Source organism: Lacerta agilis, chromosome Z (assembly GCF_009819535.1).
Source record: "Lacerta agilis isolate rLacAgi1 chromosome Z, rLacAgi1.pri, whole genome shotgun sequence".
NCBI lineage: Eukaryota > Metazoa > Chordata > Lepidosauria > Squamata > Lacertidae > Lacerta > Lacerta agilis.
Window position 1 is genome coordinate 22,560,193 of NC_046331.1, and position 21,902 is coordinate 22,582,094.

The 21,902-nt window shown below is 44.3% G+C and overlaps 1 protein-coding gene across 4 annotated transcripts in view; it reads left to right on the forward strand.

Moving 5' to 3' along the window:
* Nucleotides 1–4,388: 4,388 nt before the first annotated feature.
* DCX (doublecortin) overlaps nt 4,389–21,902 on the forward strand; it is a 99,548-nt gene continuing 82,034 nt past the window's right edge. For all 4 annotated transcript variants that reach the window (XM_033137443.1, XM_033137444.1, XM_033137445.1 and 1 more), the window contains exons 1-2: nt 4,389–4,518; nt 6,007–6,397. In XM_033137443.1, coding sequence (XP_032993334.1) covers nt 6,034–6,397 — 364 coding nt within the window. In that variant the 5' untranslated portion in view covers nt 4,389–4,518; nt 6,007–6,033. The remainder of the gene's footprint in view (nt 4,519–6,006; nt 6,398–21,902) is intronic.

Consider the following 21,902-nt stretch of genomic DNA (forward strand, 5'->3'; position numbering starts at 1 on the left):
TGAGGGGTATCCATTAACCTGGGTGGGTTAAGAAACGGGTAGACTAACTCGTGGGAGATAGGTCACTGGACACTACAACAGCAGGGCTGAGGAACCTGCTGGCTTCCAGATGCTTTTGGGTTCAAACTCCCATCAGCCTCAATGAGCATGGCCAGTGGTCAAGGATGATGGGTATTGTAGTACAGTAATATCTGGAGGGCTTTCACATTCAGAGGTAGTATGCCTGTGAACACCAACTACTGGGGGGCAGCAGCCATATCTTCAGGAGCACCCGACTTCATTCTGCACATTATTTATTTATTATTAGTTGCAGTATTTTTATATCCACAGCATTTATAGACCACTTTTCAGGTTCACCTCACAAAGCGGTTTACGTAAGATTATTACAACAACAGGTATAGTTTTGGGGTTGGTTTTTTTTTTAAACATAAGTTGCAATAGAACGGAAAGGATAACTTGTTTGTTTAGAAAAAAAAGCTGTTACTGCTTCTGTTTCTTTTCCTCTCCCCCAGGGCCACTGCTCTCATTAGGCCAACTAGGCAGCAGCCTAGGATGCAGACCTGCGAGGGGCACAGTTTTATACAGATTAGTTTTTCCTTTTACAATATTCACATTTCCAACAATATTTTTAGTTTTATTATTATAATATTTTATATTAATGCTATGAAACCACTGAGATACCATTTTGGTATGTGATGCTTTTAATAAAGATCTTTGATGACACAAGCCTAAAAGGTTTAGCTGGGAATACTTCCCAAACTGAAGCTATGGCCCTTGCTGATGCAATTTGTAAGTTCAAGTTTGTGGTATCCCTTGTTATATGGTACAACATCCCTATGGAAGTCAATCTTACAAGCAAGCTACTACAGAATAAGGAAACTGGTTTAAATTCAGCTACAAGCCAATTGGAAGTGACCATCATACAACAACAACAACATTTATTAGGTTTGTGAGGTCCATGCCTTTACACAAAACACCATACAACACCATTAAAAAGTAAACAATAAAATTATTAAAATAGGTTTAAGATTTTAAAAGCCTGTGCCGCGCTGCCGCAGCAAAGGGGACAAATCCAGACCAAACAAAAAAAACAAAGAGGCAAAAAATGAAACCCAACAGGCTGCAGGTGTGTTGAGGGTTTTGATAGATGCTACTGAGATTGCAAAGGAGCTCGAAATTCTACCAGACTTTGGGACAGAACAAGTTAGAAAACAGAAAAAGAAACAGCAGTTTGAGAATGAGGCCCAAGAAGAGACACAACAAGCTCCAAAGCCACAATTCAATGTAAGTTTCTACGATGCTGTCTTAGTCATGGCCATACAATCTGTTCAAGAGAGATTCCAACAGCTACAATGTAATTTCGTATTTGGCTCCTGTGTGATATATAGAGTATCAACAAATCTGAATATATACTTAAGGCCTGCAAGAATTTAGGAAAACCAGTGATGCACAATGGGAAATAGGATATTGATGCCGAACATCTGTGCTGTGAAGTTACAGCAATAGCTTGAAGACTGCCATAGTCTATGCTACCACAAGGATAATTTCTTCTTATACTAGAGGAACCCTGCAACTTACGCAGGGGTTAACGTTCTGGGGATCATGCTGGAAGCCAAAATCATGTACAGTGGTGCCCCGCTAGATGAATGCCTCGCTAGATGAAAAACTCGCTAGACGAACGGCATTCGTCTAGTGGAAGCTGCCCCGCAAGATGAAAAAGTCAATGGGGCTGCTTCGCAAAACGATTTTTTTTTAGTGTGAAAACCTCCGCGCTCCATTGCCGCTTCACTAGACGAAAAATTCGCTCTATGAAAAAACTCGTAGAACAAATTATTTTCGTCTAGCGGGGCACCACTGTATGGTCAAAACAGATTGGGTGCAATGGTGGATGGGATTGCCAAAGTCTTTCCCCCTTGATGCCCCTCCAATGCCCCCTTTTACCTTTTTTATTATTATTTTACTTTCCCCCCAAGCATGTAAAGCTGAATGCACACAAGTTAAATGCATCTAGGTTGTGAGTTTACGGTTCAACAAAAACTCATTTGCCTAATGTTTCTGTTCCTCTAAGGATCTTTCTCACACTTCCAGTGTCTGACTAGTATTGAATACAGTTTCTCAAAACTCAAACTTATAGAAACTTACATATGCTCAACTGTGCAGTAAAAGAGACTTGTTGGCTTGGCAAATATATTAGTGTTGCCATATTTCAAAAAGTGAAGCAATCCGGACACAAAATCTACACTTTTGACATACCATACATTCGCCCGGATGCTGTTTTGGAGGGCTGAATACCGGCTACGTCCCGGAAATTCCAGATGTATGGCAACCCTAAACAATATCAGTTGAAGATGCCAGAGCATCAGTACTTGGCTTGAAGGAATTGGTGACCAAATTTCCGAAGGAAAAGGCATGCAAATTGCAATTCTGGTGTGTCTGAAATTGAAACTTTTAAGAGCCTTGAATTTTAACACCATAATTACCGGTAACAAGATCATTAAAAGTGATTTGTGTGCTAAAGCATTTTCTTTTGTGTTTGAGAAAGATAACCAAAGATTGTTTAATTACGTATACTGTACTTGGAATTGAAATTTAGACATCTGTTTTTGAAAATCGAAGTTGGCAATTTGGGGGTGGGGTACAAGTAGTTAGCGTCGCCAGGTCAGCTGTGCCTGTGGCCATTCAGAAGCAAGCAATGTGACACCACTCACACATGTAAACAGGGCCTGTCTTGATTGGCATTAAGGGGAGGCAGCAAAGGTGGATTTGGGGGGGTGTCCTCCAGTTGCACCTCAGGGGATACCACAACTATTATTTAGGCTGGAGCAACAGATGTAGGGGGCACCGCATAGGGCATTGCTGAAATTGAGACCCCCAAGGTCCACCACTGGAGGTGGGTCCACAATGAAGGCCAGAGCCAATTGAATAGAATAGCCCAGCATCTTTCCCCCAGATGCATTTGCAATTCCTATTCGCTCCCATGTACCCAAACAAAGACATGGAATGGGAGTACCTGAACAGCTGTTGGGGCTGAGTAACCATTTCCCACCCACTTCAGCCCACTGTTGGGCAAGACATTTGAGTTTTTTCTGCCTGCAACAGACAGTGTATGGGGTACAGGGTTATTTCTTCAGAGATATGCAATCAATTCAGTGCAATTAGTAGGTCACAAGTGGCTTTGCCAGATCACGTAAAACATGATGTAAAAGTAAGGAATTTGGTTCTTCTTCTTATTATTTTATTATTCCTGTATTGCAGGCTATTGGACTAGATCATGAGTAGGCAAACTAAGGCCGGGGGGGGGGGGCTGGATCCGGCCTAATCACCTTCTAAATCTGGCCCACGGACGGTCTGGGAATCAGCGTGTTTTTACATGAGTAGAATGTGTGCTTTTATTTAAAATGCATCTCTGTGTTATTTGTGGCGCATAGGAATTCATTCTTTTTTTCTTCTTCTTCAAAATATAGTCCGGCCCCCCACAAGGTCTGAGGGACAGTGGACCGACCCCCTGCTGAAAAAGTTTGCTGACCCCTGGTCTAAGTGGAAATAAGAAGGGCAAGCTTATCTCAAGTAGGTGTGGCTTGGAGGAGCTGATAATAAGGGATTGAACTCAGAAACAGGGAGGGGGTGTCCTAAATCAGGGGTCGTTAATATTGGCACCCTTCAGAAGTTGTGGACTCCCACACCCATCATTCCTGACTATTGGCTATGCCGGCTAAAGTTGATGGGAGTTGCAGTCTAATATCACCACATTGGGCACCATGTTGGCTGCTGCACCTGCTGTAAAAGTTGCTGCTGTTGGCAAGTGCCTAAGGCATGCCTTTACAACCTAAATATTTACCCATACTGTGGGATTGGGGCTGCTTTTAATCGGGGGAGGCCATTGCAGATCTATTGTTTATAATGGATGAAGTTGTGGTCTTTAAAAATCATTCCAACAAAGTACCTCCTTGTTCCCAGCCTTGTGGGCAGATTCTGTTATGCCATCATTTGCTCACAACCTCCCCCTCCTAGTCCACAAGTCAAGTGTGATTTTCAACAGGAATCAGAAATTCAGCTTACAAGACTTAACACCTTCATTGCATCTGCAAATTCGTAGCACTGTGGCGTAAATCAAATGTTGGCTGATTCCAGCTGGGTCTGGAAGGTCATTAGGACAAGTAGAGACAATGGGAGGTTCGCCTTGGAACATAGTGAACAATGCAGTCAAGATGTAGCTCCCTCAGCCCTCTTCATCTGCTTAAGGAAATGAAATCTGCTCTCTTTCCTCTGTTAAGTTTGGAGAGGGAGAATTTTAGAGAGTCAATCCATCATGAGCAGCAAGGCCACACTAACACAAAAATACTTTGCAGAAGGGCTCTGTGTGTGTGTGTGTGTGTGTAGTGACTCAAGGCACTAGGACCTAGGAGGAGTCCTAGCCAAACTGGCAGGAATTTCTTGCTTGGAGCTCAGACAACAAAGACAGAGTGTGGCTGGGTTTCTCTCTCTTAGCATCTCCACCCTGCGAGCTGAAAAAAACCGGTGAGTAGAGCTTAAGATTTCCCAGGCAGAAAGTAACAGATGCTAGATGCACAAGAGAGGGGGAAAGAAAGACAAAAATCTCTTGACTGCAAAAGTTGTGCTGAGGTTGCATTGTTTTCAGAACATTGTTCCTAGACCCGTGAGCATCTTTAAGTGCTGGCAGGGGGAAGCATTTTCTTAAACTTGGAGAAAGGAAGATAGGCTAGTGGGAATGGAAACTCCTTTTGCTACCCAACAGTGACAATAGGGTCAAAGACAGGTCACTGGCACTGAAGAGACAGGGCTTGGCTAGCCGGATGAGAGGCAGAAGGAAAGCAACAGCTTTTTCCAGGATTTGTACCTGATTGCTGAGTCTAGGGCTTTAATCCCATTTCTGTTGTGTGAATCTGTGATGAGAAGATGTGAGCTGCATGTTAATAGCCCCGCACAGCCAAATGGTAGCGGTATAAGGTTTCCAGGCACCCAGAGCTTTCTTTCTGGTTTGGAGTTTTCCATTGCAAGAGGATACACTCTCGTGTCTTAGTTCATGCTCAAGATTATTTCTGTCATTCCTCCACCCGCCCCCCTCTCCGCTCCGCTGCAGAAATTCAATTGACTCTCTTGTCCGCTCCCTCTTCCTATAGTAGAACTACGCCGCAGCTTCTGAACAATGAAAGGTGCGCTTGTAGTGGTGTGATGCACACACCTTCAGCAATTAAAAAAAATGCTTCATTAAGAGGGAAGGCGTGTGGGGGAGGGGATAAAAAACCCTCTCCTGATTAGATGATGCAGTAGATTAACTGTGCAGGGGGAAATCTTGCAATTTACCATAAACTTATTCCAATGCCATTTGAATGTCAGGGATTCCCACCCACTGCCCCCCAGATTCTAATATCTGAAACTGATAGCTAGATCAGAGGAGGTATCTGAGGGACTGGTCACAAAGAAGGCTGGATCCTAGCTATAGATATCTTCCTGGTCTATCAGCCATTTCAATTTATAGTCCCCCATTTGACATAGCCCTGTGATTCAGTCTATCGCTCCGTCAGTGAATGGGCATGTTGAAAACCATGCAAGTGGAGCTGGTGCTTCAGTCTTTGGGATGCTTAATCCCTCAGGGTTGCTTAGTCTGTCACTTCCTTGTATCCATCTACCAGCCGAAGTTCTTTTTTTTCTGCCTACATTTCTGTCCCTGTCTCACCTACTAAGCCAGATATAGCAAGGGGTCCTTAGAATCCCTGGGGCCAACTCCATGCAATTGGTTGCATATTATTAAGTCTGCTCCTTTGTATTATTGCCTAGAGTACACCCACCCTTCCCGGCACTTGAACCACACCCCCACATACAAGGAAGAAACCTTTTACAGTGTTACTCCAGGGGAAGTAAACCATAAGAGCAAAAGTGTGGGTTTCTTTCCACATCCAGGACCACCTATTGCCAGTTATTGGGTTGACTCACTTAATTCCTCCCTTTGCATCTTTCCCTTCTCCTGTTCCTTCTCTGCCTCAGCTTCACACCTCTAGGGCTCACCGAGCTATGGAACTTGATTTTGGACACTTTGACGAAAGAGATAAGGCGTCCAGAAACATGCGAGGCTCCCGTATGAATGGCCTGCCTAGCCCCACTCACAGTGCCCACTGTAGCTTCTACCGGACCAGGACCTTGCAAGCGCTGAGCAACGAGAAGAAAGCCAAGAAGGTGCGCTTCTACCGCAACGGGGACCGCTACTTCAAGGGGATTGTGTACGCTGTTTCCGGAGACCGCTTCCGAAGCTTTGACGCCTTGCTTGCTGACCTGACTCGTTCTCTGTCTGATAACATTAACCTGCCTCAGGGAGTTCGCTACATTTACACCATCGATGGCACCAGAAAGATTGGAAGCATGGATGAACTGGAAGAAGGTAATTAGTAGGAAACAATGATTGCTTGCTGGTGCAGGGAGGGCATGGGTGTGTGGAAGAGTTATGATCAGCTTAGAAAGCAACGCATAGGAGTCCCACTACTTCAGCCCTCATTAGAGGAGCACGGGTCATGATCCAGTATATGAATGGCAAGGGCCTGGTTCGCAGGATTGTTAAAAGAAGCAGTATTTCATCCATGGGTTCTTTTTCATGAATGGCAATAGAATTCATTCAGAACCTTGGGTATGGATCCTATGAAACTGCCTTTATTCCAGACTTTTGATCTATCTGGCCCAATATCTGATGGGTGGTACCTTTCCATGGTCTCAGGTGGATGTCTCCCTTCAGCCCCCCTTCCTGAGACTGCTTCACAGAAGACTAGGCACACATGCTCAGTTCCTACAGGGACTGAGAAGAAAAACAGTGCCTATTAAAAGGAGCATGAAGTTGTCCACTGGTTGTTTAATAAGGACTTTTCTCCCCATCATTTAAATGATATGCTGGGGGGGGTCAGCAATGCACAGTATATTTGCATGATTTCTGTACAAATTGTGGGCGTGCTTCTGTACTATGTGTGAATATGGGTGTGCTTGCATGTATGTGCATTTGAAGTCGAGTTCATTTGGGGAAGGAGGGTGGAAGGTGCCAGGTATTCAAATATGCCGCATCAATTATTGCCGGCTAGCGGCCTTCTCCTGTGCTCCCGCGGCACGCCAGGAGGCCCCAGCAACCAGGACCCTGCAGGACCCTGGGCCCTCCATGCCACCAGCATCACTTCGGCCGCCGACGCGGCCTGATCCCGGGCTCCCGCCGCACCCCCAGGTCGAGCGGGAGGCCCCTTATTACAAGCAGCGGCGGCAGATGGGCCCTGAGCCCTTGCTTGCCGCCGCCAATGAAGCGGGCCCGATCGTCCAGATCCTGGCCCTCCAACTCAACTCAAGCTTACCTACTTCCTGGAGACGCTCCTGGACCCTGGATGCACCTGGTAAGATGAACCTGCGGGAGAGAAGCGAAAAAGGGGGGGAAATCTGGCGGCTCTGCCGCTTTTACCTGGCCCTTGACCCCGCCCCCCGGCCTCTGTCCTTTGTCCCATCCTGGCCGGAGGCCGGTCAAGGGCTGACCTGACCCAAGGGGAGTGGAACCTGCCCAGGTGATCCCGCCCGGTGCCGCAAACACCGCCCACCTGGGAAGGGAGGGCGGGAATTGTATGTTGATTTTGTCTGTTTGTGGCTTTTGGGTGTTATGTTCAGTCTGTCCATAGGGATGTCCTTCTGTGGGTCACTAGTGAGGTTGCCTGAGGGCGGTATGTGTACAGGGCAACTACCATCGTATGGAGGGGCATTAAGGACCATGTCTGTGTTTAGAGCATGTGTGCATGTAAGTAGTCATGCCCAGTATATTTGCAGGATGCATGTTCTTGGGCCGGAAATATTACTAGAAAGCATGGTGTTTGTGTTATGCCGTTTGGGATTATGTCTGTCTGTGTGTTGATTTGGAGTGGGGAGGAGAAGGCTGTTCTGAGTATTCCCTCAGGACCATGTCTGCAATATCACTCTCCGTGCCGCCTTGTACCCAATGCATCAGTGCTTCTGCTTTGTATTAAAGGGGGTGTGCCCAGGATTTCTATAGGAGCGAGTGTGAATAAGAATGTGTATCCATGTGGTTGAAAAGTACTATTCCACATGGGTGTGTCTGGGTGAAGCTGTGTCTTGGTATGGTGCGTGTGAACAATTTGCACTACGTTCTGCAAGGTATATGCATGCATTTATGTAGCCATTCCTTACAGGCATAGTTGTGCGGAGTCGCCGGTCTGTAAATGTGACTCAGTGTCTGCAGCATGCAAAGTCACCAATTCCAAATGCCCAAACCTCACATTGTGAGTCATGCAAAAAAACCCAAAGTAGATTGCCTTAAACCTTGTAAGATCATTTAAGATGATTTAATAAAGCACATTGCTGATATAATCTTTAGTTTATCATTTGTGCTAAAGGATGCTTTTTTAATTGCTCATCATTACTGCAACGGTTTTTTAAAAATGTTTTGTAATACAAGTTGAGCTTTCTCATGCTTCCAGTACCTGTGGCTTTACAAAACATTTTGTGTGTGTGGGGGGGGGAGAAACAAGGTTGGAGGGGGTGAAAACCACAGGATTTGCCAACCATGTGCATCAGTGTGACTGCAGGGTGTGTCCCTTTGTTTGGGGCGACTGTGTTCAGTGTCTCTATAAGGTGCATCTGTGGCAGCTCAGGAGGGATGCTACATGGAGATGCCCCAGGGGGAAGGTGTGTCTGCTGAAGTGAGAGAGATGTAGTAGATGTGGGTGTGGATCTGTCAAAGGGGGCAGTTGGAGTGTGAAAGGGGGCGGAGCAGGAATGTTTGCAGTGCTATGCCTTTTAAAAGGAGGCAGGAATGGATAGAGAGATTGACTAAAAGAGGGAATTCAGGCTTGTTGATGCAGCAGAGTCTGGCAAGTCTAATATTTCTCACAGTGTTCTATGGCGAGTTTGGAGATTCCTGCAGGGGGTCATATTTTGTGATAAAGTGAGGAGTCCTTTAAAAAAAAAAAGATTGCCATTCTCCATGGTATATCTGGGAGGCAAATGAAAGGTTTGTTCCTAGTATGTATATCTAAATAAGCATCTTTAAAAGCCTTGATTGTATGGTTCCAGTCCTTTCTAAAGGTGGAGATTCTGGATATCCGTGCCTACAGCTGCTACCTTTTTTGTTTGTCAAGGTGGATGCACAAATAGATTTATGTTCATTGTGTTCCTGGATATGCAAAGGTTAAATCCTATGTTGCTTCTCATCCCTCTCAGGCAACGTTTCCATGTACTCTTAAGTTGCAGAGGTACTCTGCCACTTGTCTTTAAGCCACTGAGTTGCCATCTTGAATGATGTCATCCCATGGAAATGCTGTCCCTGAAGCTAGGATTTCCAATAATGACATCATGGTGTCAGCAATCAACCAGGCCTGCTTTGTTACCATTTTGCCATGGGCAGGAAACTGATGTGCATCAGACATGAAGAGGGCAACATTCAGTTGCGGTGGCTGCTGATGCTACTGAGTCTGCTGTAAGTCTTCAAGCTTTGTTTCAGCACCTGAGTTCCACCTTTAAAGCAGAAATCCAAGTGTTTTCCCCATTCACCTTGCCTCTTGGCTTTTTGTTAACACATGCGACTCCTGCTCTGCCTTCCTCTCTTAGGAAGCAACATCTTTGCACTACAGGAAAAGAAAGAGAGAGAATAAACTCACCTGTACATGTACATTTGTGTGTCTTTGAGAAGAGTGGGGATAATGAAGTTTGAAAATAGCTGGAGCAAAGCCACTGCAGTTGTTCTCCTCTATCTTTCTTACTTGTGCCTTATCCGTCTTTTCTTCTCTTCCCTTCCAACTTTATGATTCTGTGATTCTCTTGATCCTCCCCCCCCACTCTCTGGCAAAATCAAATTGGAATCTACTTGGGGCAGGGAGCTGATGTGTTTGCATTGCTACTCAGTAAAGTCCCATGAATATTGATGATGCTACTGAGATAATTAAAATCATAATCATAAAGCCACAATGATTTACTACTAAAAACTCATATGATATGGGATTTTGGGTGGGTGGAGGGGACACAATGGATTTGCTGCTAGAGTTACAATGGAACAATACCCTCAAACAAGTTCAGGAGGAGTTGTTTTACCCTTGCAATTATATAATTAATATTTGTCCACATGCATGAGTGCATACACACATGCAGGGGGCATTTGTGTGGAAGCCTTGTGGCATAAAGGGTCAGTGCATCTGGCTGTTAACCAGAAGACTGGTGGTTTGAGGCTGCCTAGGAATGGCTGTGGGCAGGATTCCTGCATTGCAGGGGGTTGGACTAGATGACCCTCAGGATCCCTTCCAATTCTACGATTCTAATTTTTACTTCCAATCCCTGAAAATTACTACTTATGCAGAATACTTTGATATGGCTATGGCAGGCTTGTTCATACATCACACATTTGTTTAGGCAAGCCTATACAGACATATAGATGTTGATGTGCTTTAATCTCTTTTTCCATTAATTTTAATTATTTTGAATTGTTTTGAACTGATTTGCAATAATTTTAATATTTCTTTCCATGTGCTTAGTGGTTTTACTGCAATCAAGTGGTGTATAAATTTTGTTAAATCAGTCAAATATATTATACTGGATGTAGGTGCAAGCTAAGATTACACAGGTTTGTATGAAAGAATGATTGCTTGTTGATTTGTACAGTTCAACTATTCTGTTCACAGGTCCACAAACTGTACATTTGTTGAATGTAACATGTGAACACCACTTGAATGTCTACATTTCATTTATCTTTCCTGGTATTTAAATGCAATGAGTTGTTCACACATTATATTGTGCACAGGTACAAGCTGTCTCTTTACACATGCACAAATGTATTTTCTTGTTTATTTGTACACTTCATCTATTGTGTAACACACAGAATGCCCATACACTTAATGTTACATGTGTATGAATGTACAGTTCAAATATTTGTTGACTGTACACTCATTGAATGTAACGTGCAGATACCCCTATGATGTGCTTGGGAAATCTGGCAAACTGATTTGCCTCTCTTGGTTACTCCGGTCCAGAGGAATTCAACCCAGTCCCAAAACACAGCCCTTCATTAAGCACACACCCTGCTTTCTAACAGCACTTTGCCTGGATCTACTGAAATACAAAAAGCTTTGTCGAAGCCTCATAGAATTGTAGAGTTGGAAGGGACCCCAAGGGCCAACTAGTCCAACCCCCTCCAATGCAGGAACTGGAACCTCTATTACTGTTCACATGAGGAGGAAGAGGGTTAGAGCCCTGTGCTTGTGTCACCATGTGTGGAGGTGTGTCAGTGGGTGGAGCTAATATTGAGAAATGTTCGGTTCCAAATATGGCCCCCACCCTCAGAAAACAATAGTTGCTGAACAAGGTTTTGCAACCTGGGGGCAATATAATGAAGTTGTGGGATTTCCTGCTACAAAATATGTGATGCTGATCACTAGCTGATAATATCTTCTAAAAGAGATTAGATACATTAATGGAGAAGGGAAGTTTATCAGTAGCTACTTTTTAGGATGGCCCAAATCAAACTTGGGGTGTCTTTGGTCCTGCTTTACAGGGGGCAGTTCTCTGTTTCAGGGGTGGAGAAGCTGTTTCAGAGCAAGAGCTATATTACAGAAGAGTTTGGACTTCAGGTGGGCAGTATGTGGCAGTAGGGGCTGGTCCAGAAGCAGAAGACCAGTGGCTGTGGTTGAGATTACAGTTGTACCTTGGAAGTCAAATGGAATCCGTTCTGGAAGTCCATGTGACTTCCAAAACATTTGGAAACCAAGGGATGGCTTCCAATTGGCTGCAGGAAGCTCCTGCAGCCAATTGGAAGCTGCAGAAGCTGCGTCGGATGTTCGGGTTCCAAAGAACATTCGCAAACCGGAACACTCACTGTACAATAGTTTTATGTTCAGCATCCCAGTTGGCATTTGAGTGGGAAGAGACAGATGTCTTTTCAGCCTGAGGACCACATTCCCTCCTGGGGAAACTTTTGGGGATCACATGGAAGTAGTGGGTGTGACCAGAAGCATCAGATTCGACTCTATTTGAAGATGTCCTTATTTGAAGGACTGCCTACTCCAAGTCAGGTTTAAGAATAAATATGTAGAAGCAAAGATGAGAGAACAGGAGCCTTGAAGTTACCCATCAATCATTAATGCCTGGAGAGCAGACTGAGCCTTTAGGTCACCTGATCTCAATCTCCCCTCCTATGTACTGTACATCTGCTTAAATTATAATCACTATTTCTAAATTTACACCTGTAATTACAATTCGGCACATGCAAATTTTATGCATACACATGTGCCTTTTTCTGCCTTCTCATTTGTCAGTGCAAAAATGGTCACAATAATAGAACCTCTGACAGGGCCGTCTTAGACAGATTGGCCGTCATGGCGCAGTGATCCCTCCGGCGCCTCCGACGTGCCGCCTCTCCGCCTCTGGGGCCACCTCCCTCCTGCGCTGGCCGCCCCTCGGGAGGGGGGGTGGGCATGTGGGGGATGAGGGGCGTGGCGCTTGAGCAGCGCGGGACTCTGTGCGCCCTTCCAGCGCTCCAGCTGGGGCTCACCGCGCGGGATGGGAGGCGAGGGCGGCCGGCTCGCAGCCCACCCGGGAGCGGCATGGGTGGCAGCGGCTGTGCCGGCGGCGCGCGAGCGCCCGTCTGCCTGTGGGGGCGGGGGTGGGGGCAGGTTGGGGAGGGGAGGGGGAGCACGGTATACCGGCAGGCTTGCGGGGGCGACCCTAGGGGGGCCGGTGCCCTGGCGCGTTGCACCAGTAGCCCCTATGGATAAGACGACCCTGACCTCTGAATACCAGCCTCTTATGTTCTAGCCAGTTTCACAGTCATTGGTTTCCTGAAGAGTTCAGATGGAGCTTGATGGATCAAAGTAAAGCATAATCTGCTTTCTCTGAAAGTTCTGTAAAACTGTAGTTTGAAACATGATTGACATAGCACTAGTACATTCAACATTTGTACTGCTAGGTAAAATCTTATGTTCTGCATGCAGACTTTGTAAAAGGTGTTATAGGACTTTTGACAGCAGGGCTACAGAACGCCCAGAATGACTAGGCTCCTTTGCCATCCTGGTGCCCTCCAGATGTTCTGGACTATAACTCCATCTGGAGGGTACCAGAATGGCATAGGTAGCTATAGAGAACTCAGTGAAATAATTCTGCTATGACTCTGGGAATGTGAATGCCAGTGCTATATTTAATGCCTGAAAGGGCTGTCGGCAGCAGAGTGAGCAGCCATGCTTCCTTGAGTTTGCTGAAGGCCAGCTAGAAATGAAAATAGACATTAATGGGCTATGATCTATGATATATTGCCAGCATTTGCACCTGATGTAGTAGTTATAGCACAATGCATTTCATTTCAGGGAGTGACTTTCTTGCTCATAGTTTGAGGCAAGGTTCATGCATCAGGAATGCTAGAAGAAAACAGGCTTCCATGAGGAAAATGAAGTCCTTTGCAGAGTAGGTTTGGCTATCTATCCTTGCACATTGGTTTATTAGGTTACCTTGTCCCAAACTAAATGGTTTCAAAATGCCAATGCAATGGGCAATGGTGGAGCTGCTGCATCTTCCACCTGATCCTTCCACTTGCCCTTTTGTATCTCCTGCTTCCTGTAGACAAACTGGATTTCAGTTTCGCCTCATGACAAGCAGGGTGGGAGGGTGTATGAAAGGATCATAGAATCAAAGAATTGTAGAGTTGGAAGGTACCCTGAAGATCATGTAGTCCAACCCCTTGCAATGCAGGAATATGCAGTTGTCCACGAAGATGAACCAAGTGAGAAACTTCATCTGTCTCCACCCTGTAACATTTTAAATTGTAGGCAGAATCTACAACAAGGTTGGGGAACTTTTTTTCTCCTGAAGACAGGATCCCTGAAGTGAAAGAAGTCTGTGGCCTGCTTTGCCAACTCACTGTAGAATGGGAGAAGTGGAAAAGGCGGTTGGGGGCTGGATGTGCTTTAGGGGAAATGCATGGGCTTGGTTAACAGGTCTGGTGGGCTGTGATAGGCCTGTTGACCAGAGGTTCTCCATGTTGGATCTACAGGTTGTGGTCTAGTAGCAACTCAACAGAGTCCATTCATTCATTCATTCATTCATTTTATGACTGACACATTTTATTACTGAAACCTTAAAAAGGACAATAGAACTAGTAAATCATACGACAATAATGCTAAACATACTGAATAAAAAAACCAAAATCCAATAAAGCAGCCACTGGAATGGCTTTGTGGAAAATCAATGTGTAAGCAGCTAGCAGATACGGAGGCATAAGGCAGCCAATTAAAAGGAAGACTGTCATCTTGTTAAGCGGCATAGATGCCAACTCCCTGGGGTGCCCGAGCACCCACAAAATTTCCCATGAAGGGGCCAGGCATCCACAAATTTTGGAGCCCCAGGCACCCATGACCACAGACCCAAGTTGGCAGTCCTGTTAAGTGGGGTCTGGTGAAGGGGGCAATATATGGACCTATCAGTCAAGGAAAGTCATATACCATAATTATTGCCTAATAAAGTTACACTTCACTGGGATAAGTGGCTTCATATGTTGTTTGCTCATGTGCACCACAAGAGCCCTCCAATAGGCAGCAAAGTCCATTGGCTTAGTACTCCCCTTCAAAACCTTAAGATGATGAGTTATTTTTTTCTTAAGACAATTCAAATTGAACTGTAGCCAACCAGTAGGGATGGATGGACCAGCCTATTTCTATTATCTGTCAATTTTGCATGACTTCAATCGTAGGTCCATTCCATCTTGGTTTTGATTAATTTAAAGGGGGGTGGGGAAACACGCACGTGAAAAATTCAGATGCAAATTGTATGGACTTTAGGCACATTGTTCCCAAGCATTTCCCCTCCGATGGACAAACAAGGCAGGCATGTAAGTAGGTCTGTAGCTTAGGGCTCAACTTGATCTGATGTTAATTTTGTGTGGATGCACATTTGTTTGGTTATGCAAATAGCATAACCTGAACAACCCCAGGTCCACCAGAGGTGGGGCGTTCAACTTCTTCTCATCCTTTCATGGACTTGTGCAGCTCCCCAAAGCCGTTGTTTGCAGACTTCCCTTGAAATGCAAATGGAGAGGTGGTTTTTGTTGGAATCATGGCAGAGAGAGAGAGAAAGAGAGAGAGAGACTGAAACTGCTCATCCCCACAGTCCAGAGGCTTCCCCATGCATGGCATTTACATAACAAAAGCATACATCCTAATTGCATTGATGCAATTATAGTCACATGTGGCATTGTCTATATAGGAAGCGGTGCTGGTGGTCTCTCCAAAACATCACAGAATCTGACTTCTATACTCCTTTGTTTCTATAGTATATTATTAGGGACACCTCTTTTCTAAAAGCCCAGCACATTTACAAAACATTCCCTTTTCTATCCAGACACACTTCTAGAATCCAGAAATATTAGCTGAATTAGCTTCAGCATGGTATGGTGGGTCCCCCCCCCTCTTTCTAACAGCTTGCGTCATTCTGAAAAGGATACAGTCGTGCCCCCTCAGGGGGGATGCCCTCCCTGCTGTGCAGATATTATATTATTTGTTATGCTAGCAGCTGTCCCTGGAGGGTCTGATTGATTTGTACAAACAAGGACAGAGGCTCTAGGAAAGACAAAGCTTGAAATATTTCAAACCTCAATATTTTAGGGGTTTTCAGAGCCTTCTTATGTGGGTTTATTTAAGGTTCAGGTGACAGAGGAAAGGGCAGATGTAGAGAAATTCCAGATGGGTTCTAAACATGTGTAATTCCCACTCAAATTGTAAATCCCTGTAAAGTGAAAGCTGAGAAATGCAATCCAAGTATGGCACATAATGGATGATGGGAGAGAGATCAGCTGACAGTCAGAGAAATTGGCTGTTGCCCTCTGGAGAGTATTCATTCAAATGAGTTTTCATGGCTGAATTTCAAAATGGCCACAAAGTGTTCATATCCAACTGATTGCCAATGCAGAACCTGATGCTTTTTTGAAGTTTGCACGCAACATGTTTGAGGTGTAAAATACCGGTATGTATTTTTATTTCAGGAGGTGAAAGTAATCTGTGCATGAGGCAAACACACACACTTGCAGTTACATGTGTCATGAGGTAAGATCGTCTGTAGCTCCCTGATGTCTGCCTTTTGTTGGAGCTGCATCAGCAGAGATCATTCCATATACAACTAAAGGGTTAATTCTGTTAGTATTCACAGGTGAAGAGGGGGGCAGGTAGAGGTGTTGCTTAGCAACCAAGCAGAGTACCATTATGTTTGCTGCTGAGGTAGCATGTGCTCTGATTGATGAATGAGTTCTTGATCTGTTTGTTTCGTTGAGTGTCTACCTGCTATGTATGAGGCCTGGAGTAAGAAAGACAAAAGCCCTCTGTATATGTCTCATCCAGTTATACAGTTTTTGTTCGGTTTTCCTCAGCAAAGTGTTATCAGCATTTCTTTCTCTCTTTTGACTCCGCCTCTGTTATTTAATTCACTTTACTAACACCTTTTCATCCAGAGAGCTACTTTCCCTCATAGGCAGCCATTTTGAGGGGCAGGTACCCATGGTGGCTCTTATTTTTCTAAGCCTACCCACAAACCAGAGGCTTCTACAGTCACACACATCACTCCATCCAGGCAAGAAGAGGTATCATGGTTCTCAGACCCACTATAGGTGTGCAAAAGTATGTGAGGAGGGCACAAAGAAGGGCTGATGAGGGGTGTGGCCCAGGGAGAGTCCTGGGGGCCATATACATACAGGGTTTTCAACCAGAACCCGCCGGAACCAAGGATGCCAGTTTGAATAAAATGTTGGAGAGGGGCAGGTAAGCCCCATCCCACATCACACACCATTTGAATGGCAATACCTATAAACTTTTGGGGCCCTCAAATATTTTACTGGGGGGGTGGGGGCAAAGGGACTTTGTCCCCTAGGAGTTGGCTGAGTTGGAGTTCTGGCACCTCTCAGGTGGGTGCCACTGCCATTCTAAAAGAATGGGGGTGGGGGGTGTTCATGGTGTGTTCCAGTATCTATTTTTCTAGAAAAATAGCACCAGATATATACATACATAATTTTATAGGTATGCTGCCTTTCCATTGTTAAAGCCATTAGAAATAGAACAAAAGTAGTCATAACCAGGCCCTTGCAGAGCCAGGCAGAGGCCCGGGCCAGGTAGATAATGTGGCCCCCCTTTTTTTACCCTGGGGATTTCAAGGCTATATATATATAAAGACAAAATGGAAAATGAAGATATACAATAGTGCTTGAACTTTCAGCGCTTTTACATATGTAACAAAATTTATAGGCTGCTTAATAAAATATAACAAAAGTCTACAATTGGTTTACACAGTGCCTTTTTTGTTTAAAAGATGCCGGCACTCACCATGAAGTTGTTACAGTGAGCGCCACACTTTTAATATTTGGGTGGGGGGAGGTTCAGTACCCCCAGGAAGAAAAGGACCGGATTTATATAAAATAGTAAAAAATGTTTACAGGAAAATACCAGTAGGATTTACAGACTATCAAAACAAGCAGGTGAGCAAACATAATAAAACTCTCAGTATACAGTGGAGCCTCGGTCTCTGAAGCGTCTCTGAAGCTGAACGATTTGGAATCCGAATGCTGAAAACCCAGAAGTGAACGCTTCGGTTTTCCAATGCGTCTCAGATGTCAAATAGCTTCTGAGGAGCATTTCTTCATTTTCTCCATTGAAATTGTTGAGCACCCATTGCGCCTCAGTTGTCGAATGTTTTGGAAGTCGAACGGTCTTCCAGAACGGATTACGTTTCACAACTGAGGTTCCACTGCATATATAAAATCAAGAGAGTTTAAGAATGTCTGCCTTGCCTAAACAAAAGCATTTTTAGTGAGCATCGAAAATAGCACAACAGAAACATTTGGTTGTAGAGCACAGGTGCTATCAGTGTTTAAAAGGGAAGAACGCAACTATGTCATAACTATGTCATAATCAGAGTGTGCTTTTCCCTTTCAAAAGCTCGGAAATCCTAAGAAAAGATGCAGACCCCAGGTCTGCTCTTTCTTCACCTCTTTCATCTCCTATGGGGTAGAATTAGGTTGAGAGTGGTCTGGAGGCAGTCTAGCACCAACCCAGTAGTAATGTTTTGAGTTCTGCCAGGCTCAAATCAGATTTCATTAAGATGAGGCATTTTCCCAGCCAAGGATTTAATGGGCTCTAATTCCTCCCAGCCATTATCTTCTAACTCTCTACTCTCCTTCCTTCCCATCTAGCTAGTGCTGCTCTAGTTAGTCATTCATTCATTCATTTGTATAGCATTCTTCAACCAAACAGGCAGTTTACAACATAAAAATCAAGTGGGAGAGAAAAAGGAACTTGAATTGAAATACAAGCTGGACAATCATTCCAGAGTCACACAGCCAATTCAGTCCTAATAGGCAACCATGATATCGCAAATGGACCTGTGATAGAATGGCTTTCATGCTCCCTTCCGCTCCCCTTTTAAAAACCATCAACTTTTAAGCAAACCATAGTTTTCCGTTACCTCCAAACTCAGCAATAAGTGATTTGTTTAAACAGTGGTTTCAGAAGATACTACAGGTTGATTGTAGCTTCTCCCAAGTTTGGATGTAATGTGGGATGGTAGGGACTTCCGGCGGCGACGCAATGGCGGAGCGGTCGTGGGTTGCCTCGGCTGCGAGGCGACCCAGCCCGTCCCGGGGGTTGGAGCCCCGCTACCGCTAAGCGGGGCTCCGATAGGGTGCGGGAAGAGCGTCCCGCACCCTGGGCTCCCCGGCTATGCCCACTATGGCTCCGAACCCTTCCCTCGCTCCCCCTGTAAAGGGGGAGTGGGGGTGAAGGGAAAACGGAGCCGGGCTTCAGGGGACAAGCCCCAACTGGGACGCGAAGCGGCGGTTGCCCCCGCGATGTGCGTTAACGTTCTACCTGTCAAAGTTGGAGTTTAAGAATCCCGGTGTCGTGAGTATTGGATTGGATCTGTTTTTGTGCCGTGTTGACGACCTGGGGGACATTTGGAAAGGGAGCCTGCCTCTTTCTCTTCGCTTCGGGAGATAGAAAATAACCAGCTTAAGAGACTGCTGTTACAGCGATGGCAACAAAGTATTTAAAATTTGATAAGTGAGACTTATGGTTTTCCCCTCTGGGGATTAAACTGGTGGACAGTATCTCTTTTTAAAAATTTTGGTTCTTGCGCCCTGGATTCGGGGAAAATGGCCGTGAAAGACTTTGACTGAATGGAAAGTTACTGGCAAGATGGAGAAGTCTGAGAACCGAAACTGCAATTTGACACCTATGCCCGCTTCTGCCATGCTCGGCTTTGTTTTTGACTTGGTTACGAACTGTGAAATGACCCATGAAGAAAGGACTATCTTATTGAGACTGGAACTGCTCAACGGAAAATTGGAGATATTGAACTGTCATATGTCAAAAAAGTTATATCCCACAGAGGAGACTGTACAGGAAATGGCTGCATTGGAGGAGAGCCTTGGCACAGAACTGAAGGGGCTGATTGAACAACAGGATGAAAAGGTATGGCTACTCCGGAGTAATGGATCGTCCCTTGGGGGTGGCAGACCCAGGACGGAGAAAATTGTTATAACTAACTCCCGAGGTGAGAGCTTGGGAGCGAAGGTGAGAACTTTATGTTTATATCTACAAATAAAAGAAGAATGTGATGATGAACCGGAGAGGCTGGGGGAAAAGATGTGCACCCTGATGTTCTATGCAAGGACTACTTTGGACTTAGTCTGGATCTGTGGCTATGTAAAGAAAAAGGATACTTCGAGGAGCAGCTCTGGAGCAAGACGACCAAAGAAAATGGACAGAAGGGGGATAGGGTGAATGATATTAAGGTATAAAGGAAAAGAATGTATTATGGTAACCTGAAACCGGTGTGTCAAGACTTTAAGTTTTTAGAGAAAGAAAAGAGGTACTCTAAATTTTTGTTATTAACAGCAGTTATAGGGAATGAAGATATTTGTTATGATTTATTTTGAAAATATGGGGATAAGAACCAGAATCTTGTGTGGAATTAATATTAAGTTATAACATGATCTGATCTATGTTAAGTTAAGAATGGGAAAATATTGTTTATTATGAAACAAGATTTGTTAAAAAGAAGCTTTTGATTTTAATTTTTAGATATTGGGATTTTTTAAGATTAAGATGGTATAAGATGTTATTAAAGTAATATTTGGGATTGGAACCGAAGGCGAAAAGGCAGGGGAAGTCTGTACCAAGATTCGACCAAGAAATTTTTTTTACAGCATAAGAAGAAGAATTATTGGTATTTGTGTATTTGTTTATTTCTAGTTGGGGGTGGGTTAATGTGGGTGTTATATTTGTATGTTGTTTGTTGTAAAACCAATAAATTCTTATAAAAAAAAAAGTAATGTGGGATGGTAGTTTGTTAATAATAATAATAATAATAATGGCAGAAGTGAATGTTAAGAAACATTCTCCTCGTCATAGATGTACAAAAAGACATCAGATAGGATCATTCATGTAGTGGGGAACTGGTTTTCAGTTGATATCTAAGACAACCAAATACATTTGCTTTGTATTGGAGGTAAGTGTCACAATCCCCCAAGACTCAGATTTCTGAGCATGTGGAGAGTGGGGGAATTTTTGTAATATATCTTGGGAGTGCCCTCCCTGTGGAACACCCTCCCATCAAATGTCAAGGAGATTAAGAACTACACAACTTTTAGAAGACATCTATCTGAAGGCAGCCCTGTATCGGGAAGTTTTTAACATGTCTGGGGAAACCTAGCCAGATGGACAGGGTATAAATAATAAAATTATTATTATTATTATTATTAACCAGACAGGCAGTCTGGTTGTCTGAGTGGTTAGCTACATACAATCTAGGAACAAAACAAAACAAAACAAAAATAGGGAGCCCTGCTGGATCAGCCAATGGTCCATATTCAGTGGTACCTCTGGTTACAAACTTAATTTGTTCCAGAGGTCCATTCTTAACCTGAAACCGTTATTAACCTGAGGTACCACTTTAGCTAATGGGGCCTTCCACTGTCACCGCGGCACCAATGTGCGATTTCTGTTCTCATCCTGACGTAAAGTTCTTAACCCGAGGTACTACTTCTGGGTTAGCGGAGTATGTAACCTGAAGTGTTTGTAACCTGACGTGTTTGTAACCCAAGGTACCACTGTAGTCCATCATCCTGTTTTCACGATGGCCAACCAGATCCCTACATGATAAGCCCACAAACAGAATCTGAACACAGCAGCACTTTTCTCAGCTGTGATTCTCAGCAACTGGTACTCAGAAGCATAATGTTTATGGCATTGCAATTAATATTCAGGGTGTGTTTCTTGAACTGCGGTACAGACACTTAGAGTTGTCAAAGCCAGACTTGCCTGTTATACTTCTGGTATTGCACTGAGTAGTAAAAGAATTTCAGCATCTTGAATGGTGTTGCATATGGTCCCTGGATAGGATTACGGCTGCGCTGTAAATATCATTGGGTGGGTGGGGGAAAGTTGACATATTTCCCACTCCCCTTCAAGAGTATTTTTGTCACTCATTCTCACCAATCCACTTGATTCCCAGTTCTCCTGAGCTGACAATTTGCATACCATTAGGGTATTCTAGTACCATGTGCGGATTGATTGATTGCCTTGATCCATCGACTCCCTGTTCAAGAAAATTTAAGTGATTTAAAATATATGCAATATAGTTCCATAAAATTCCATTTGTAAAATCCAAGCAGAAACAACAGTGACTCAATTAAAACAACAATAAAATGTTCATTATGGAAAGCCTAGCAACTTGGCAGAGATGTTGAACAGATTTTACCCCCTCCAAGGAGAAAGGGAGAAGGAAGGTTTGCTTGATTGAAGATGGAGAAAAACACATACACACACACATGACTAAATATATAAATGTATTTCCTCCACACCAGCTCACCTATGCTGTTGTATGAGAATTAGTGCTGG